Raw genomic sequence first — 13,453 nt, 5'->3', positions numbered from 1 at the left:
ATTCAGTTTTTCATACAGCTAAACAGAACGGTCACTGTACGACATGCTCCACGTCACTATTTTTTGGAACAGAGACGCCATTTTCACACGGCTTTGGCAGTGTTGGTTAGTGCTATAAATCGGTAGATACACGCGACATATACCACCGTATAGGCATATAGGCATCCATCGCCCATAGGCTTCCATTGTAAACCTTGCGCTATATTTTTTTGTTTGTTTTTACTGGATACTACAGCATGGTAGGGCATAGTCGACTGCACTTCCATACAGAGGAAAAAAAGTTATACCAACATATAACAGCCCGATGGGGGCCAAAAAGGACACACTTTTGGCCTCTGTCGCATGAATGGAGGCCTACGGATAGGTTTGATATATACTCCGAGAAATTATTTGGCGCATACGGTAAACGTAGACTGCAAACACATTGTGAAAAGGGCCTTACAGGATCTAGAGACCACCCTCTGAACTTCTACACAACATCTGGAAGAGAGCAAGTCTCATTTCTCCAAAACAGGGAATTTGTCAACCTTTCTACACCAGTTCTCTTTCTACACCAGTTATCTGGCGCAGAAAAGTTGCAAAGGCCTTTTAACGCCACCCTCAACACATCTGTCAAAAAGGGACGTGGCTTCCCAAAAGGGGCCTGACCACATCTATTCTACAAACTTATTATAATCTACTCCAGAGAACGTGTAAAATATGGTGGAAATCTCTATGTGGGGAGTAGCATGTTAGAGGCCTGTGCCAGGCTCGGTACCTCACCACTCCTTTTGTTTCCTCCGGGACCCCTTTAGACGAACAGCATGTTGCGGCTCGCGGCTCATACAACGTACGAACGCCAGGCAGCGTCAGGACGTCGTATGCGACAGCGCTACTGACGTTGAGTGCTGATCGCATATACGGCCCTAAAGTTACTCAGCATCAGGACCGTGTATGGGCCGCGCGGCATGCTGAGGAAGCCGGAGGAGGGGAGAAGAGAAACCGTGAAGAGAGTATGCTTTTATATTTTTCACGGCCAATGGGAAGGGGGAAAACTTCACGGTTGGCCGAAAGATGACACATTTATTAAGAGGCGTTCACCTCTTAATAAATGTTTCTCATCTTACTTCAACTTTCTATTAAGACTGGTGTATAAAATGCTAGTCTTCATAAATTCCCACCCTTGTGTTTTGGAAATGTGCAAGGGCCCATAGATTAGCAAAAAAACACATCCGATATTATAGTTTTTCGCTGCACATCCAACCTTTTTCAAAGCTTCTGATGTCACTGTTCATACATGAGCAGGAGCTTCTCCAGGACTGGAGTCCCCAGCCACAGAGCTTGCGAGATGGGCTGGACCTCTGCATCGAAAAGCTCTTGACATCACGGTCCATATATGGACAGGGCTTTCACAACGCCAGGGTCCTCGGGCACAGTGCTAGTAGATGCGGTGCCAGGGGACTTCGGCCCTGGGTAATCTACTGATGTCACTGTCCATAAATGGACAGTGACTTCAGGAGTTCCCCCAGGCGACATATCCCACTGTATGCCATACAGTGGGAGTCGTTTTTATCTTCCGTCAAAGATATACGTTGGGAGTCCTCTCGACGTATACCTACGACTGAATCCCTTACGCGTTGTGAAGGGGGCACAAGAATAATAGAATTTAATTGACATTTATATTGTTAATCACTGCCAATTGCAAAAGTAGCAATAGAACTGCAGTGTTCTTACACTAGGTTCACACGCAGAAAGAGAAAACCTCACCTGCAAATCCGTAGCCATGCAACAGCTGAAATCCGCAGTATAATTCTACAACAGATCGGACAAGCTGCGGATTTAAATATGGGAAACTTGCCTAACATTTGTGTCAGATTTTTTTTTTTTTTTACAGCATGTGAAAAATCCCAGCAACATGCACGGTGATGTCCCTTGCATATTTTCTGAGTGAATTCCACATTGCGTAAACCCGGTCTTAAAGTATGCAAGGCTGTAAAGGAATAAAAATGTGGATGAACAGGGTTAACCAGGCCTTGACTTATGAATCTAATAGGCAAACAGTCAAGGATAAATTCACACACAGTGGATTTTTTTTCAGACACATAATCCGAAAAATCTGCATTATTACAAAGGGGTTGTCTACTCAGAATCATAGATGGCATATTCCTTGGATAGGCCATCAATGTCCCATCGCTGTGACTTTCAAAAACAGCAGTGGTAATAGGAAAACAGTGACACTTTGCCTCCTGTTGGCTCTGCTGTGTATTTTAAATTGGCGCAGCACACCTTCAAACGCATGCTGTTTTTATCCACATCATGTTGTTGAGGAACAGATAAGTTTATAGTGGAAAGTTACTTGCTCATTAATTTAAAAAAATAATAAAAATAACTACTAGTTGCCACATAACCCAAGTCTAAAGCCCTGCTAATGATATACCCCAAATCAACTCCAATCACACACTAAATAGAATTCTAAGACTGTAAAAATGAAAGAAACGTATAAATTCTGGAAGGTAGTGCACCTTTAGGCACTGGCGGACCTACAGGGCACCCTGTTACGGTACGTCCACACCGATACATTTACTTTCAATGGGGTCTGTCGTTTTAATAATCAAAATTGACAGGATCTGCAACGAATGCTTCAAACGAACAGCCTCTGAAAAAGGTGTCCTGTAACCTAAAGCCAAGCCATACAAAAAAAAAAAAACGACTGCTATGTGTGCCCTTACCCTTAGGCCTCATGCACACAGCCGACCGCAGCATGCATTCTCGGCCCGTCCTCCCATACAAGGTATGAGAGCATGGCCCGTAAAACGCAAAAGATAGGACATGTCACATCTTTTGTGGTATACTTCTACGGCAGACACCTATCCGTAGCGATTTTGCGTACCATATTACGGAGATTTTTTACGGTCGTGTGCATGGGGCCTTAGAGGTTTAGGAATAACACAACAGTAAGGGAATGTTCACACGTAGCGTAAAAACGGCCGCGTAAAAAAAGCCTCGTAAAAAGAAGTGCATGTCACTTCTTGAGCAGTTTCTGGAGCAGTTTTTCATTGACTCAATAGAAAAACAGCTCCAAAAACGGCCGTAAAAAACGCAAGTTGCTTAAACGGATGAAAATCAGGAGCCATTTACCCTTGAAAACAGCTCCATATTTTCAGCTGTTTTTTGTTAAGCGCGTGAACATAGCCTTATACAGAAGCAGAGGAAGTTATGAGATTTGAACAAAACTCATCCACACAGCGGAAAAAATCAGCCGAAAAAATGTTCAGATGGTATTTCTTGACATTGTTTTGCTTTTCAGAAACAGAATGAGTAAATGATTGTTTTTGCAAGAGGTACCGTATTGTTCGGACTATAAGACGCACCCATGTTTTGGACAACAGAAAAAAAAAAGTACATTTACTACATTCAGGCCTCATGCACACGACCGTAGCCATGTGCACGGCTGTGATTTTCGGGTCGGCTGGCCACGGAGTGTCAGCCGCGAGCCGCCCGCTGCAGCCATTATTTTCAATGAGCCCAGACCGCAGAACACGGCCGTAATAAGACATGCCCGTTCTTTCTGCAGTCCGGGCTCCGGGGCAATGCACGGACCGTGGAAACCATGGTCGTGGTAGGAATGAATGGGGCCGCAATTCTCCCGTGGATTTTCGGGGGAATTGCGGCCGCAAAAGCACGTTCGTGTGCATGGGGCCTTACAAAGAAAAAACTATTTGTTAAAAAAAAGAGTTTGTTCTGTTTCACCACATTCTGAGAGTCACAACTTTTTTTATTTTTTCATCGATTGGGCGGTGTGAGGGCTGATTTTTTTGCGGGACGAGCTGTAGTTTTTATTGCCACCATTTTTTGGTACACAATTTTTTTTTATCACTTTTTATTTCATTTTTAGGGCTAAGGTGACAAAAAAAACTATTCTGGGGTTTTAAATTAAAAAAATTTACGCCGTTCACCGTGCGCGTCAAATAATGCTATATTGTAATAGTTCTGACTTTTTCGGACGCAGCTATACCAATTTTTACATTGATCTTGGGGAAAAATGGGAAACGGTGTTTGTTTTATTTTACTTTTAATAATTTTTTTACACTTCTGAAAATTGCTATAACTTTTTTTTTTTTTTTTTTTTTTTTTTACACATTTTATTAGTTCCCCATAGGGGACTTGAACCAGAAATTGTTAGAGCTACGCCGTTTCCTTAAATCCCATAGTAGTGAATGGCAGTTACAGAAGCAGCGTAGCATGCGAGCTACGCTGTTTCCATAACTACTATTAAGTTCTATTGGAGTTACTTAAAAAGCGTAGCTCAGCGAGTTATGCGGTTTTCGTAACTCTACCATGTACACTGTTTTCGTAACTACCGAGTTCCGGAAACGGAGTAGCTTGCGGTGCTACGCTGTTTCCGTAACTCCCATTCACGTCGATGGGAGTTTACGGAAACAGCGTAGCTCAGTGAGCACTCGGCTGTTTCCGTAACTCCCGACCACCTAACCAGTAAGCGGCTGGGAGACAGCGGAGCCACGTAAGATAGAACGGGGTTTAGGGGGCTCCATTCTAGAGATAAGTGCGGGTCCCAGAGGTGGGACCTGCATCTATCTGACATTTATGACCTATCTTGTGGATGTCAAATATCCTTCATGGGAAAACCCCAATAAATACTGCGGTTGCTATGGACTGCGGCATTTAACTAAATGGCCTGGACGTTAGTGCAGCGTGTCAGCTGTAAAACACAGTTGACACCTGCAGTGTATGGGGCGGGCTCAGTGCGTGAGCCAGCTCCAAACATTATTCCCTCCCCGGTCCATGTAGTTCCGGAACATCATGGGTCGAGAAGGTTTTAAGTAAGGAAGCGGTCAGGGGGCCCGGGACATCCAGGTCCCTTGACAGCCGACTACAAGATGCAGGGACTTTTTAGTAAGATTTATTCTTGCTAAAAACTGCGTATTATAGTCCGAAAAATACGATAAGTAAAAGATTCACTTTGGTTCTTTTAGAGGGAAAATTGGGGAGAATTCTTCACTTCAGTGATCTGTACGAATTCTTCGTAGTTGACCTGCCCTTCTCCACCTCATTGTTTACTGATTGACAGCGATTAACTCCTCACGAGTCGGCCGCAACAGTATAACTCAGCAGTATATACTCAGCATTATCCGTATATAGGTGCAGCGAGTTTTTTTTAATCCGCAGCATGCCTATTTATGCTTCGGAATGGCATAGACTTTCCATTGAATCTGTACATCACTTGCTCGGCTGTCAGAGAAAAGCTGATCAGAAACAAAGCGGCACAGCTGTCACCTGAGTGCTTCTGTCGCTTCATTTTAGCGATTGGTGGTGGTCTCAGTGCTCGGACCCTCATCAATCAAAACTTCTGACATGTCACTATCAAAAGTTTTTTTTTTTTAAGTTTAGTTACCTGTCAAATCTGGCCCTGTACAATCTCACGTGTCCTGGAAACCACCAAATAAACGCTGTGTACTGAAACACAATAGACGTGTCAAGGAAACCACTCCGCATCAGAATCTTTCCTATAAGCTCACTGGTTCCAGGGATGACACAGCCGAGACCTCCAGACTGGCACATTTTTGCCTAAACACAATTCTAAAACTTGTTTAAACAGTCACATGACAGGCCAAACATCACGTTTTTACGGTCCACTTCTGGCAGTATGTCAAGTATTCGCCTCTGTATTCATGGAGAATGTATACACACGCGGAGCATTACTCACAGATTCTTACTCATTACAGGAACTTGTAGAGGTCTTGGTAAGGAATATAACCCACAAATATAGAATAATTATTAGCACCAGCCGACACCAAGCCATTATAAAGAAAGCGTATTTGTAAGGAAAACCTTTTGCTTTGCATCGGAGAGTAAGTACGCAGTTTTCCAAAGCTAAGCCCGTCACGGCTGCTAGAGAGTAGATCAGGGGAAATCCTTACGTAGACGACACATTTTCTATTATAGAGCAGAACTTGCCACATAGAAGTCAATGGAAGCTGCGGTCAATACAAAGAGGTATCTGTGCATTAAAGCCATCTGCCGTGCACCTGAACGATCTGGCCCCCATATTGGTACCCCGCTTTTCGCTCTCGAAGATGGCCGCCAGTCTCAGATTTTGCTACAGAGTGCCCTCCTATGGACGAGCACTGATGATCGGGCCCTGTGTCGGAGCGGTGTTCAGCAACGCCGTCGTCATCAGGGGCTGTCCATCGGAGGGGGTAGGTGCGCGCATCAGACTTGTTCCAAAGAAACTCTCCATATAGAAGTCTGAGACTACGGTGGCCAACTTAGAGAGCGGAAATCGGCGGACCAGAACGCAGGTACGGCAACCATATCATTCAGGAGCAGAGCAGCAGGTAAGTTGAATATATACTTCCAATGTATAGTAAAAAAAAAAAAAAAAGTGGAACTCGAGGGTCGTTTTAAGGACAGGTGGTCACTATGACAGACCCCTTTATATTAGAGCATCAAAGTAATATTATAATAATTATACTGGAGAATGTAACTGCACCCCAAAGTATCAAACTAGGGGGCTCAAAAGAAAGCACTTCCTGGTTCTGCAGTCACATGGTGTATCACATGATTCCTCTCACCCATTCAGCAAGTGATTCAGTCGGTGACTCCGTTTGAGGAGACCTGGAGTTCATGTAAAAGCTCACGTGATATATTTGCATTGTGTTTCCGCAGTGTAAAAATATTCAGAAATAAAATTTAAGTAAGCCGCATGTGAGCGCACCCCAAGAGCGGATGACTGGTTGAGAGGGATCAAGTGATACATACACCATGTGACTCTATAGACCCTGAAAGTGCTTTCTTTTTAACCTTGTTTGGCCCTTTGGGGCTGTTTAGTGGGCATTATCGTACTAATGACCTTATTTTAATAGTTTGATCATACTAAACAGGCAAGATAAACGTTGTCAAGGAGATACAAAGAGGCTTATTTATCAAAACTGGTGAAAAGAAAAAGCTAAGAAGTTGCTCAAGACATGGTCAACTGGACTTTTATGGAGGAAACCCTCTTACGTCTTGGCCTTAGATCTCATATGCTGGGATGGATAATGTCCCTGTACTCGTGCCCATCTGCTAGAGTTCGCGTGAATGGCATCCTCTCGGAAGGGTTCTCCATTTACAATGGCACCAGGCAGGGGTGCCCCTTGTCCCCCTTGATCTTTGTACTGACATTGGAGCCTTTCCTACGCCATGTTCGAGCTAATCCAGATGTGAAGGGCTTGGAGACACATAACTCAGTCAGCAAGGTAGCTGCCTATGCTGATGACCTACTTTTCTTCTTGACTAACCCAACCGTCTCCCTCCCAAATCTCATGCGGGAATTTCAGCGCTTCTCCAACTTCAAGATTAATTTTTCTAAATCCGAAGCACTGAATATTTCCCTTCCTCCCCCCCTCCTCTTGTCCCTGAAACAATCTTTCAGTTTTAAGTGGGCTCCGGTAGCCTTGAAATACCTGGGTGTCCATGTTCCCCCAGATTTGAAGGATCTTTTCCATTTGAACTTTCCTCCACTTCTTGCTGATCTTAAGGCGGACTGCGCACGGTGGTCTAAAGGCACTTTTACATGGATGGGCCGGTGCACCATCTTCAAAATGAATGCACTTCCAAGACTCCTCTATCTTTTCCAGACCCTTCCCATTGCTATACCTATTAAATTTTTTAAAGCGGTCAACTCTCTCCAGATTTCTTTTATTTGGAACGGTAAAACCCCTCGACTTTCACGCGCGCTCCTATGTCGATCTAGGGAATCAGGAGGGCTAGCACTTCCTGACGTCCGCTCTTATTATACTGCATCCCATCTTACTCGAGTGGTGGATTGGTGTAAACATGAAGGTTTTAAACCATGGGTGGGCCTGGAACAGAGTTTCTCATCTACACCCCTACAGGCTATACCTTGGCTACATCGTAACCAACTCAAACACCTCCGTCATCACCCCACTATAGGCCCAACACTGTTGTGCTCCTCCCTTCTCTCAGTTCGGTCATCCCTCCTCCCGGTTCACTCCTCAATGTATCCCATACTGGGCAACCCCTCTTTTACCACCGGTATGACGGACCCAGATTTTCTGCTCATGGCAGACCTCGGGATGGTTTCGAGCAGCCCAATTTCTTAACGGCAATGATTGGTTATCCATGGCAGACATGGCCCAGGTCCCTGACCTCCCGCCGCTAGGGCATTGGCGTTCCCTCCAACTACATCATTTTTGCTCTTCTATTTCACCCCCTACTTCCTACCAAAGGGACAGGACTCCTCTAGAGGTCCTTTGTACTGGCTCTGAATTGACTAGACACACACTGTCCACAATATACAAGCTTCTCATAGACCCCCCCGGATCTCCCCCTCCCTGTCTATCTTTCTAAATGGGAAACGGATCTGGGTATCTCCTTCTCCCCCACACAAAGCCAGCGTATACTTACTATGGCCCATAAGACCTCGATTAGTTCACGATATCAAGAAGCGGGCTTTAAACTGTTGTCTCGTTGGTACAGGACCCCAGCTCGATTGCACCACATCTTTCCTACAGCATCCCCTTTGTGCTGGAGATGTGGGCAGGACAATGGTACCCTCCTCCACACCTTCTGGTCATGCACCCTTCTTACCCCGTTTTGGGAAGGCATAAAACGAGTGATAACTGAAGTCACAGACACAGATATAACCTTGGACGCGGCCCTCTTCCTTCTTCATCACTGCGACGTTCCGGTGAACATATAGAAGCGCTCCCTGCTTCACTTTTTAGTGATGGCAGCCCGTCATTGTATCCCATTACGATGGAAAGACCCGTCTCCTCCTACATTGTCCCTCTGGGTTTCACAGGTGAACGACATTATGCATATGGAGGACTTGACCTCCGTTATCTACGACTCAAGCACCAAGTTCTGCCAGACATGGGCTTCATGGATTGTTTTTCAGGACTCAGACTCCTACAAAGACATTATACGAGATCCGCATACCCCTAGGCAACCTGACTAGTGCACTTTGCCAATGGGATGTAGTGGAGGACCCTCCCCTCCTGCATATTCTCCCCTGTTCTTCCTCCCCCTTGGCTTTTCTCTTCTGTTCTCTCTCTCTTGGTCCTTCAGTGTGGACTTCATGATCCGGACCTCCGTGTCGGAGGCTTGTTCTTATTTAGAATACTTCCCTATATGGGAATGATAGCTTTTATTATTTTAGCTAATATGTATGTGAAGGCTGACTTTACTTTCTATACTTTTTCTGTATTTTGTCATTTGTACCCCGTATGTTGTAAAATGGACCTTTTCGATCAAAATAAAGAATTGAAAAAAAAAAAGAAGTTGCTCAAGGCAACCAATCAGCTTACTGCTCATTTTTTAAATCGGCAAACGGATTGGTTGCTTTAGACAACTGGATTGGTTGCTATAGGCAACTGCTGCCCTTTTCCTTTGAATCAATTTTCATAAAAATCCCCCAAAGTCTCCTGTTGGTTCCATCTCAAGGAAACCAATATATTTGATGGATCCCGTCCACCAGCTCTAAACATGACAATATGGGATTTCCACAATAGAACAATATGGGAGTGCGCACACCACAAGCAAAGCAATGTCACCCACCACAAGAGTGGCGATCCAGCACTGTGCCCACCAGCCGCCACCTCTGTTACTAAGCAAGGCATTGCACATATTCAGGCTGCTCCTTAGCAAATAATGCATTTACCCATTTACACCACCCCAAAAGTGGGACTGGAAACCAGGGAAGGAATAATAAATCAAGCTCAGATCTAATCACTTAGGCTTCGTTCACATCTGCGTCAGGGCTCCGTTCCGACTGAGCTTTCCGTCCCGAACGGAGCCCTGACACAAACAGAAAACAATAGCACCGGATCCGTCACCATTGAAAATCAATGGTGATGGAAACGGAAACCTCTGGTTTCAGTTGTTCAGTCAGGGCTCCGTTCCGACGGAACGGAGCCCTGACGCAGATGTGAACGAAGCCCAACAATCCTTGTGATTCAGTAAATGACTGATCTGCTGAAAGGAACAGGTAAAGGGATTATTGACCCAGATCCTCAAACAAACACATATCGGTTTGATCTTGGTGACAGCTCTTTAATGATTCGGTAACATTTTCGGATGTATTTGTCCAACCCTAAAATGATTCCGGATCGTTATTACTCTAAATACAAACGTACCTTCAAGTCCAGGTGAGTCAGGATCTAGTTGGCTTGTTTGTTACAACTGTCCATTACTGAACGGTTACGTTACCAGGGGTCATTGATAAGAAAACAACAAGCACCTACAAGTACTTACTATGAAGTAGACCCAAAGAAAACAAACTACCTCCACTGTGCCCATAAAGCAGAATAAATAAAACTAGTTTATTGCCGTCAGCACTATATATAATATGTACCATATGTAACAACACTATAAAACATACTCTGTGTAGTAAACTGGTCCATGACAGCAAATCCCAGCGAACACGACTAGAGGCGGTTGTATACGTGGATGACATCCATAGACAAGGAAAGCTTGTATAATATAGACAAACACCCTCCATATTTATACTCTTGGCCGGTGACTATCTATACGTGTCCCCCAATATGTAAACTTCAGGCAAGGCAACAGTATTGATACATCCCCCCCCCCCCACCACCATATAAACCTAACCGTTGGTCAACAATACATGACTATTTCTGTTCCAGTATCGATATAAACCCCCTCCTCAACTATTTATACTCGAGGCCAGGCGATAGTACGGATACCTGCCCCCACTACGTAAACGCCAGGCCAGGCGATAGTATGGATACCTGCAACACACAATTTATGTACCTTAACCGGTCGATAGTATTATTACATGACCCCCACTATTTGTACTCCAGGCCGAGAGACTATCAACATATCCCCACTATGGCTAGGTTCACACGTTGCAGTCAAAATGTGTTTTGGAGGCAATAGCACGGCATATCGTGACATGGGAACCCAGCCTATGTATATTCCAGGCTCCAGGACAGTATCAAGATGTACCCCATGATGACTAGTTTCACACGTTGCGTTCAAAATGCATTTTTTTTCACCGAACCATGGAAAAATGGTTCGGTATGGCAGCCGAAAACATATTTTGACCACAACACGTGAACCCAGCCTATGTATGCTCCAGGCTCAAGGGCAGTTTAGAAACGTCTCCCATTATGGCTAGGTTCAAGTTGCAATCAAAACGCCTTTTTTTGCCGCGACCCGTAGAAAAATTGTAGTTTGACAGCAACAAATATGGATTTGGACTGCAACGTGTAAACCCAGCGTATGTACACTCCAGGCTCAGGGATAGTATTGAGATGTCCAGCATCATGGCTAGGTTCAAAGGTTGTGGTCAACATTAAAAAAAAAAAATTTGCTGATTGTCGAAAAGTGGTACGGTTTGGCAGCAGAAAACGCATTTTGACCGCAACGTGTGAACCTATGTATACTCCAGGCTCAGGGACAGTATTGAGAGGTCCCCCACTATGTGAACTCCAGGTAACAGTATCAATACTTCGCACAATACTTTAGGTCAAGACACAGTATTGATACCAGCCCCCCCCCCCACTATTTATACTCCGGGTCTCCAGTATGTCGGGTGGGAGCAGCTGGAAATGTAAGTCTAAACCATCACAAACGTACAGACATTTCCATTTTAAGGAAATCCAATCCCCGCTCTTCCTAGGCAAGTAAAGTGGCACTGACCTACACATCCAGAATAGACTAACATGAATAGTGCGAGCGCTCTTGGCATCCAGAGCGACTATCACAAGACTTTAGTGGAGCGCTATGTAAATCTATCTGGATCCATTCAAATCGTTTACCTTGCCAGTCTTGTGATCAAACCAGACCAGCGCATGATTCCTGGACAGCACCTTACAGTCAAAGGTGGCATTATTCTGCGCAGGGCGGCAGCGGGCCACAGAGCGCCCAATCTTGACAGGCTCATCCAAGTAGACGTGCCGCTCCTGGAAAGGATGGGAATTTGGACGGCAGGTGAAGATCGCAAAGGCTGAAGGCATGAGGGACAGCGTCGGTGGAGGAGCGGAGTCACTCCAACTGGAAAAAAAAAATTAAAGGAGGAAAAGAAAAAAAAATCCCAAATCCAGACCACCAGCTGCTGGGAGTGACCGAACCTCTGCAGAGATGATCACCAATTCATAACACTTAGGACTATAGGGACTGCGGGTCAGTCTGTATACTATCCTTCCAGTTCCACAGCCAATACCCCATACTGGTCCCATAGAAAGACCACCAGAATACACACAGCTTCGGTCTCAAGGCATCTAGATTTTAATCCATCATTAGGAATGGTTGAGAAACCAACATGTGCCAGTCTGAGGTCCACCCTGTGCCAACATCCAGATCATACACCCCCCTGGCCCGATTACTCTGATGCTGCAGTCTGGGTGACACTAGGGCCAGTCACAGTAAAGGACGAGGAGCTGCAGGTGATTGACAGGTAGACTATAGCTGATCCCCAGCAGTCCCCATACTCGGAGCAGGTGAGGAGAATCTGACAGGTGGGAGACAGTCAACAATCCGGAGCTCAGAGAATGGGCTGTGGACCGGGCGGCATCCTCAGCAATGATAGGAGGAGAAGCTGGGACACGGCCCTCCCTCCGGGGATAGGCCCGATTTTTCACCCGCTGCAGAAGACCTGGGGCCCGGTGGGAAGTTACGTGAGCACCGAGGATGTGGAGGAAACCACAGCTGACGCGAAGGAAAGTTATTTATCCGGGCGTGAAGCGGCTTCTGTCTCCCGCCGCTGCCTAGATAAGAATATTCTACGTTCCAGTGACCGAATCCGGCAGTTTATTGGAGAACAGCCCCACCGCGCTCCCCTTCCTCCCGCGCCGCCATGTTGAATACGAGCGACCTCCCCGCAGAGCCGCACAGCAGCCGGCCTACTGCGTCACCAGAGCAACGGGCGGGGATTGCAAGGGGCGGGGACTGGAATAGGAGAGACAAGGTCACCAACCAATCAACATTGGCGCCCATCCCTTGCTGGTCTCCGCCCACTCTAAACTGTCAAAGAGAGAACCTGTGGGAGGGGCTGTAGTTTCCGCCGGTAGTGACCCTGTGTGGCCCCGGTACATAAAGGGAATGTATTGACTAACTCGCCATTGCTGCGCTTAACAAATGTTGCGGGGAAATAAGTGGTTTATTATGTTAAGACTTGATGAGTTTATTAGACAAATGACTTGTAGTGTTCATTTAAAGGGATATCACTGAATATTAAAGTGCGTCGTATCTGTTTTTGCTGCACAGTTAAATTCAATCTATTGTTTCCTGTTATCAGCCATTTCAGATTGGGTTGAGGCTTTTAGGAAGTCCAGAAAAATATCTTCCGTTTCACATAATTCCGGTTCTGAGATCCTCTGGTTCAGCAACCTCCGGCACTCCAGCTGTTGTGAAACTACAATTCCCAGCATGCCCCGACAGCTTTTGGCTGGAATAATATAGCCTTTTGCTCTCGGTGCATGATGGGAGC

At 45.5% G+C, this 13,453-nt stretch overlaps 1 protein-coding gene across 4 annotated transcripts in view; it reads right to left on the bottom strand.

Moving 5' to 3' along the window:
* The window catches only part of SLMAP (sarcolemma associated protein), a 91,225-nt gene extending 78,317 nt beyond the window's left edge, over positions 1 to 12,908 (bottom strand). For all 4 annotated transcript variants that reach the window (XM_075833931.1, XM_075833933.1, XM_075833932.1 and 1 more), the window contains exon 1: positions 11,784 to 12,908. In XM_075833931.1, the coding sequence (XP_075690046.1) occupies positions 11,784 to 11,981 (198 nt within the window). In that variant the 5' untranslated portion in view covers positions 11,982 to 12,908. The remainder of the gene's footprint in view (positions 1 to 11,783) is intronic.
* Positions 12,909 to 13,453: the final 545 nt, after the last annotated feature.

This window comes from Rhinoderma darwinii, chromosome 7, assembly GCF_050947455.1.
Source record: "Rhinoderma darwinii isolate aRhiDar2 chromosome 7, aRhiDar2.hap1, whole genome shotgun sequence".
NCBI classification, from domain to species: domain Eukaryota; kingdom Metazoa; phylum Chordata; class Amphibia; order Anura; family Rhinodermatidae; genus Rhinoderma; species Rhinoderma darwinii.
The sequence above is the reverse complement of the archived record's forward strand: the minus strand, read 5'-3'. Positions and strand labels throughout refer to the sequence as shown.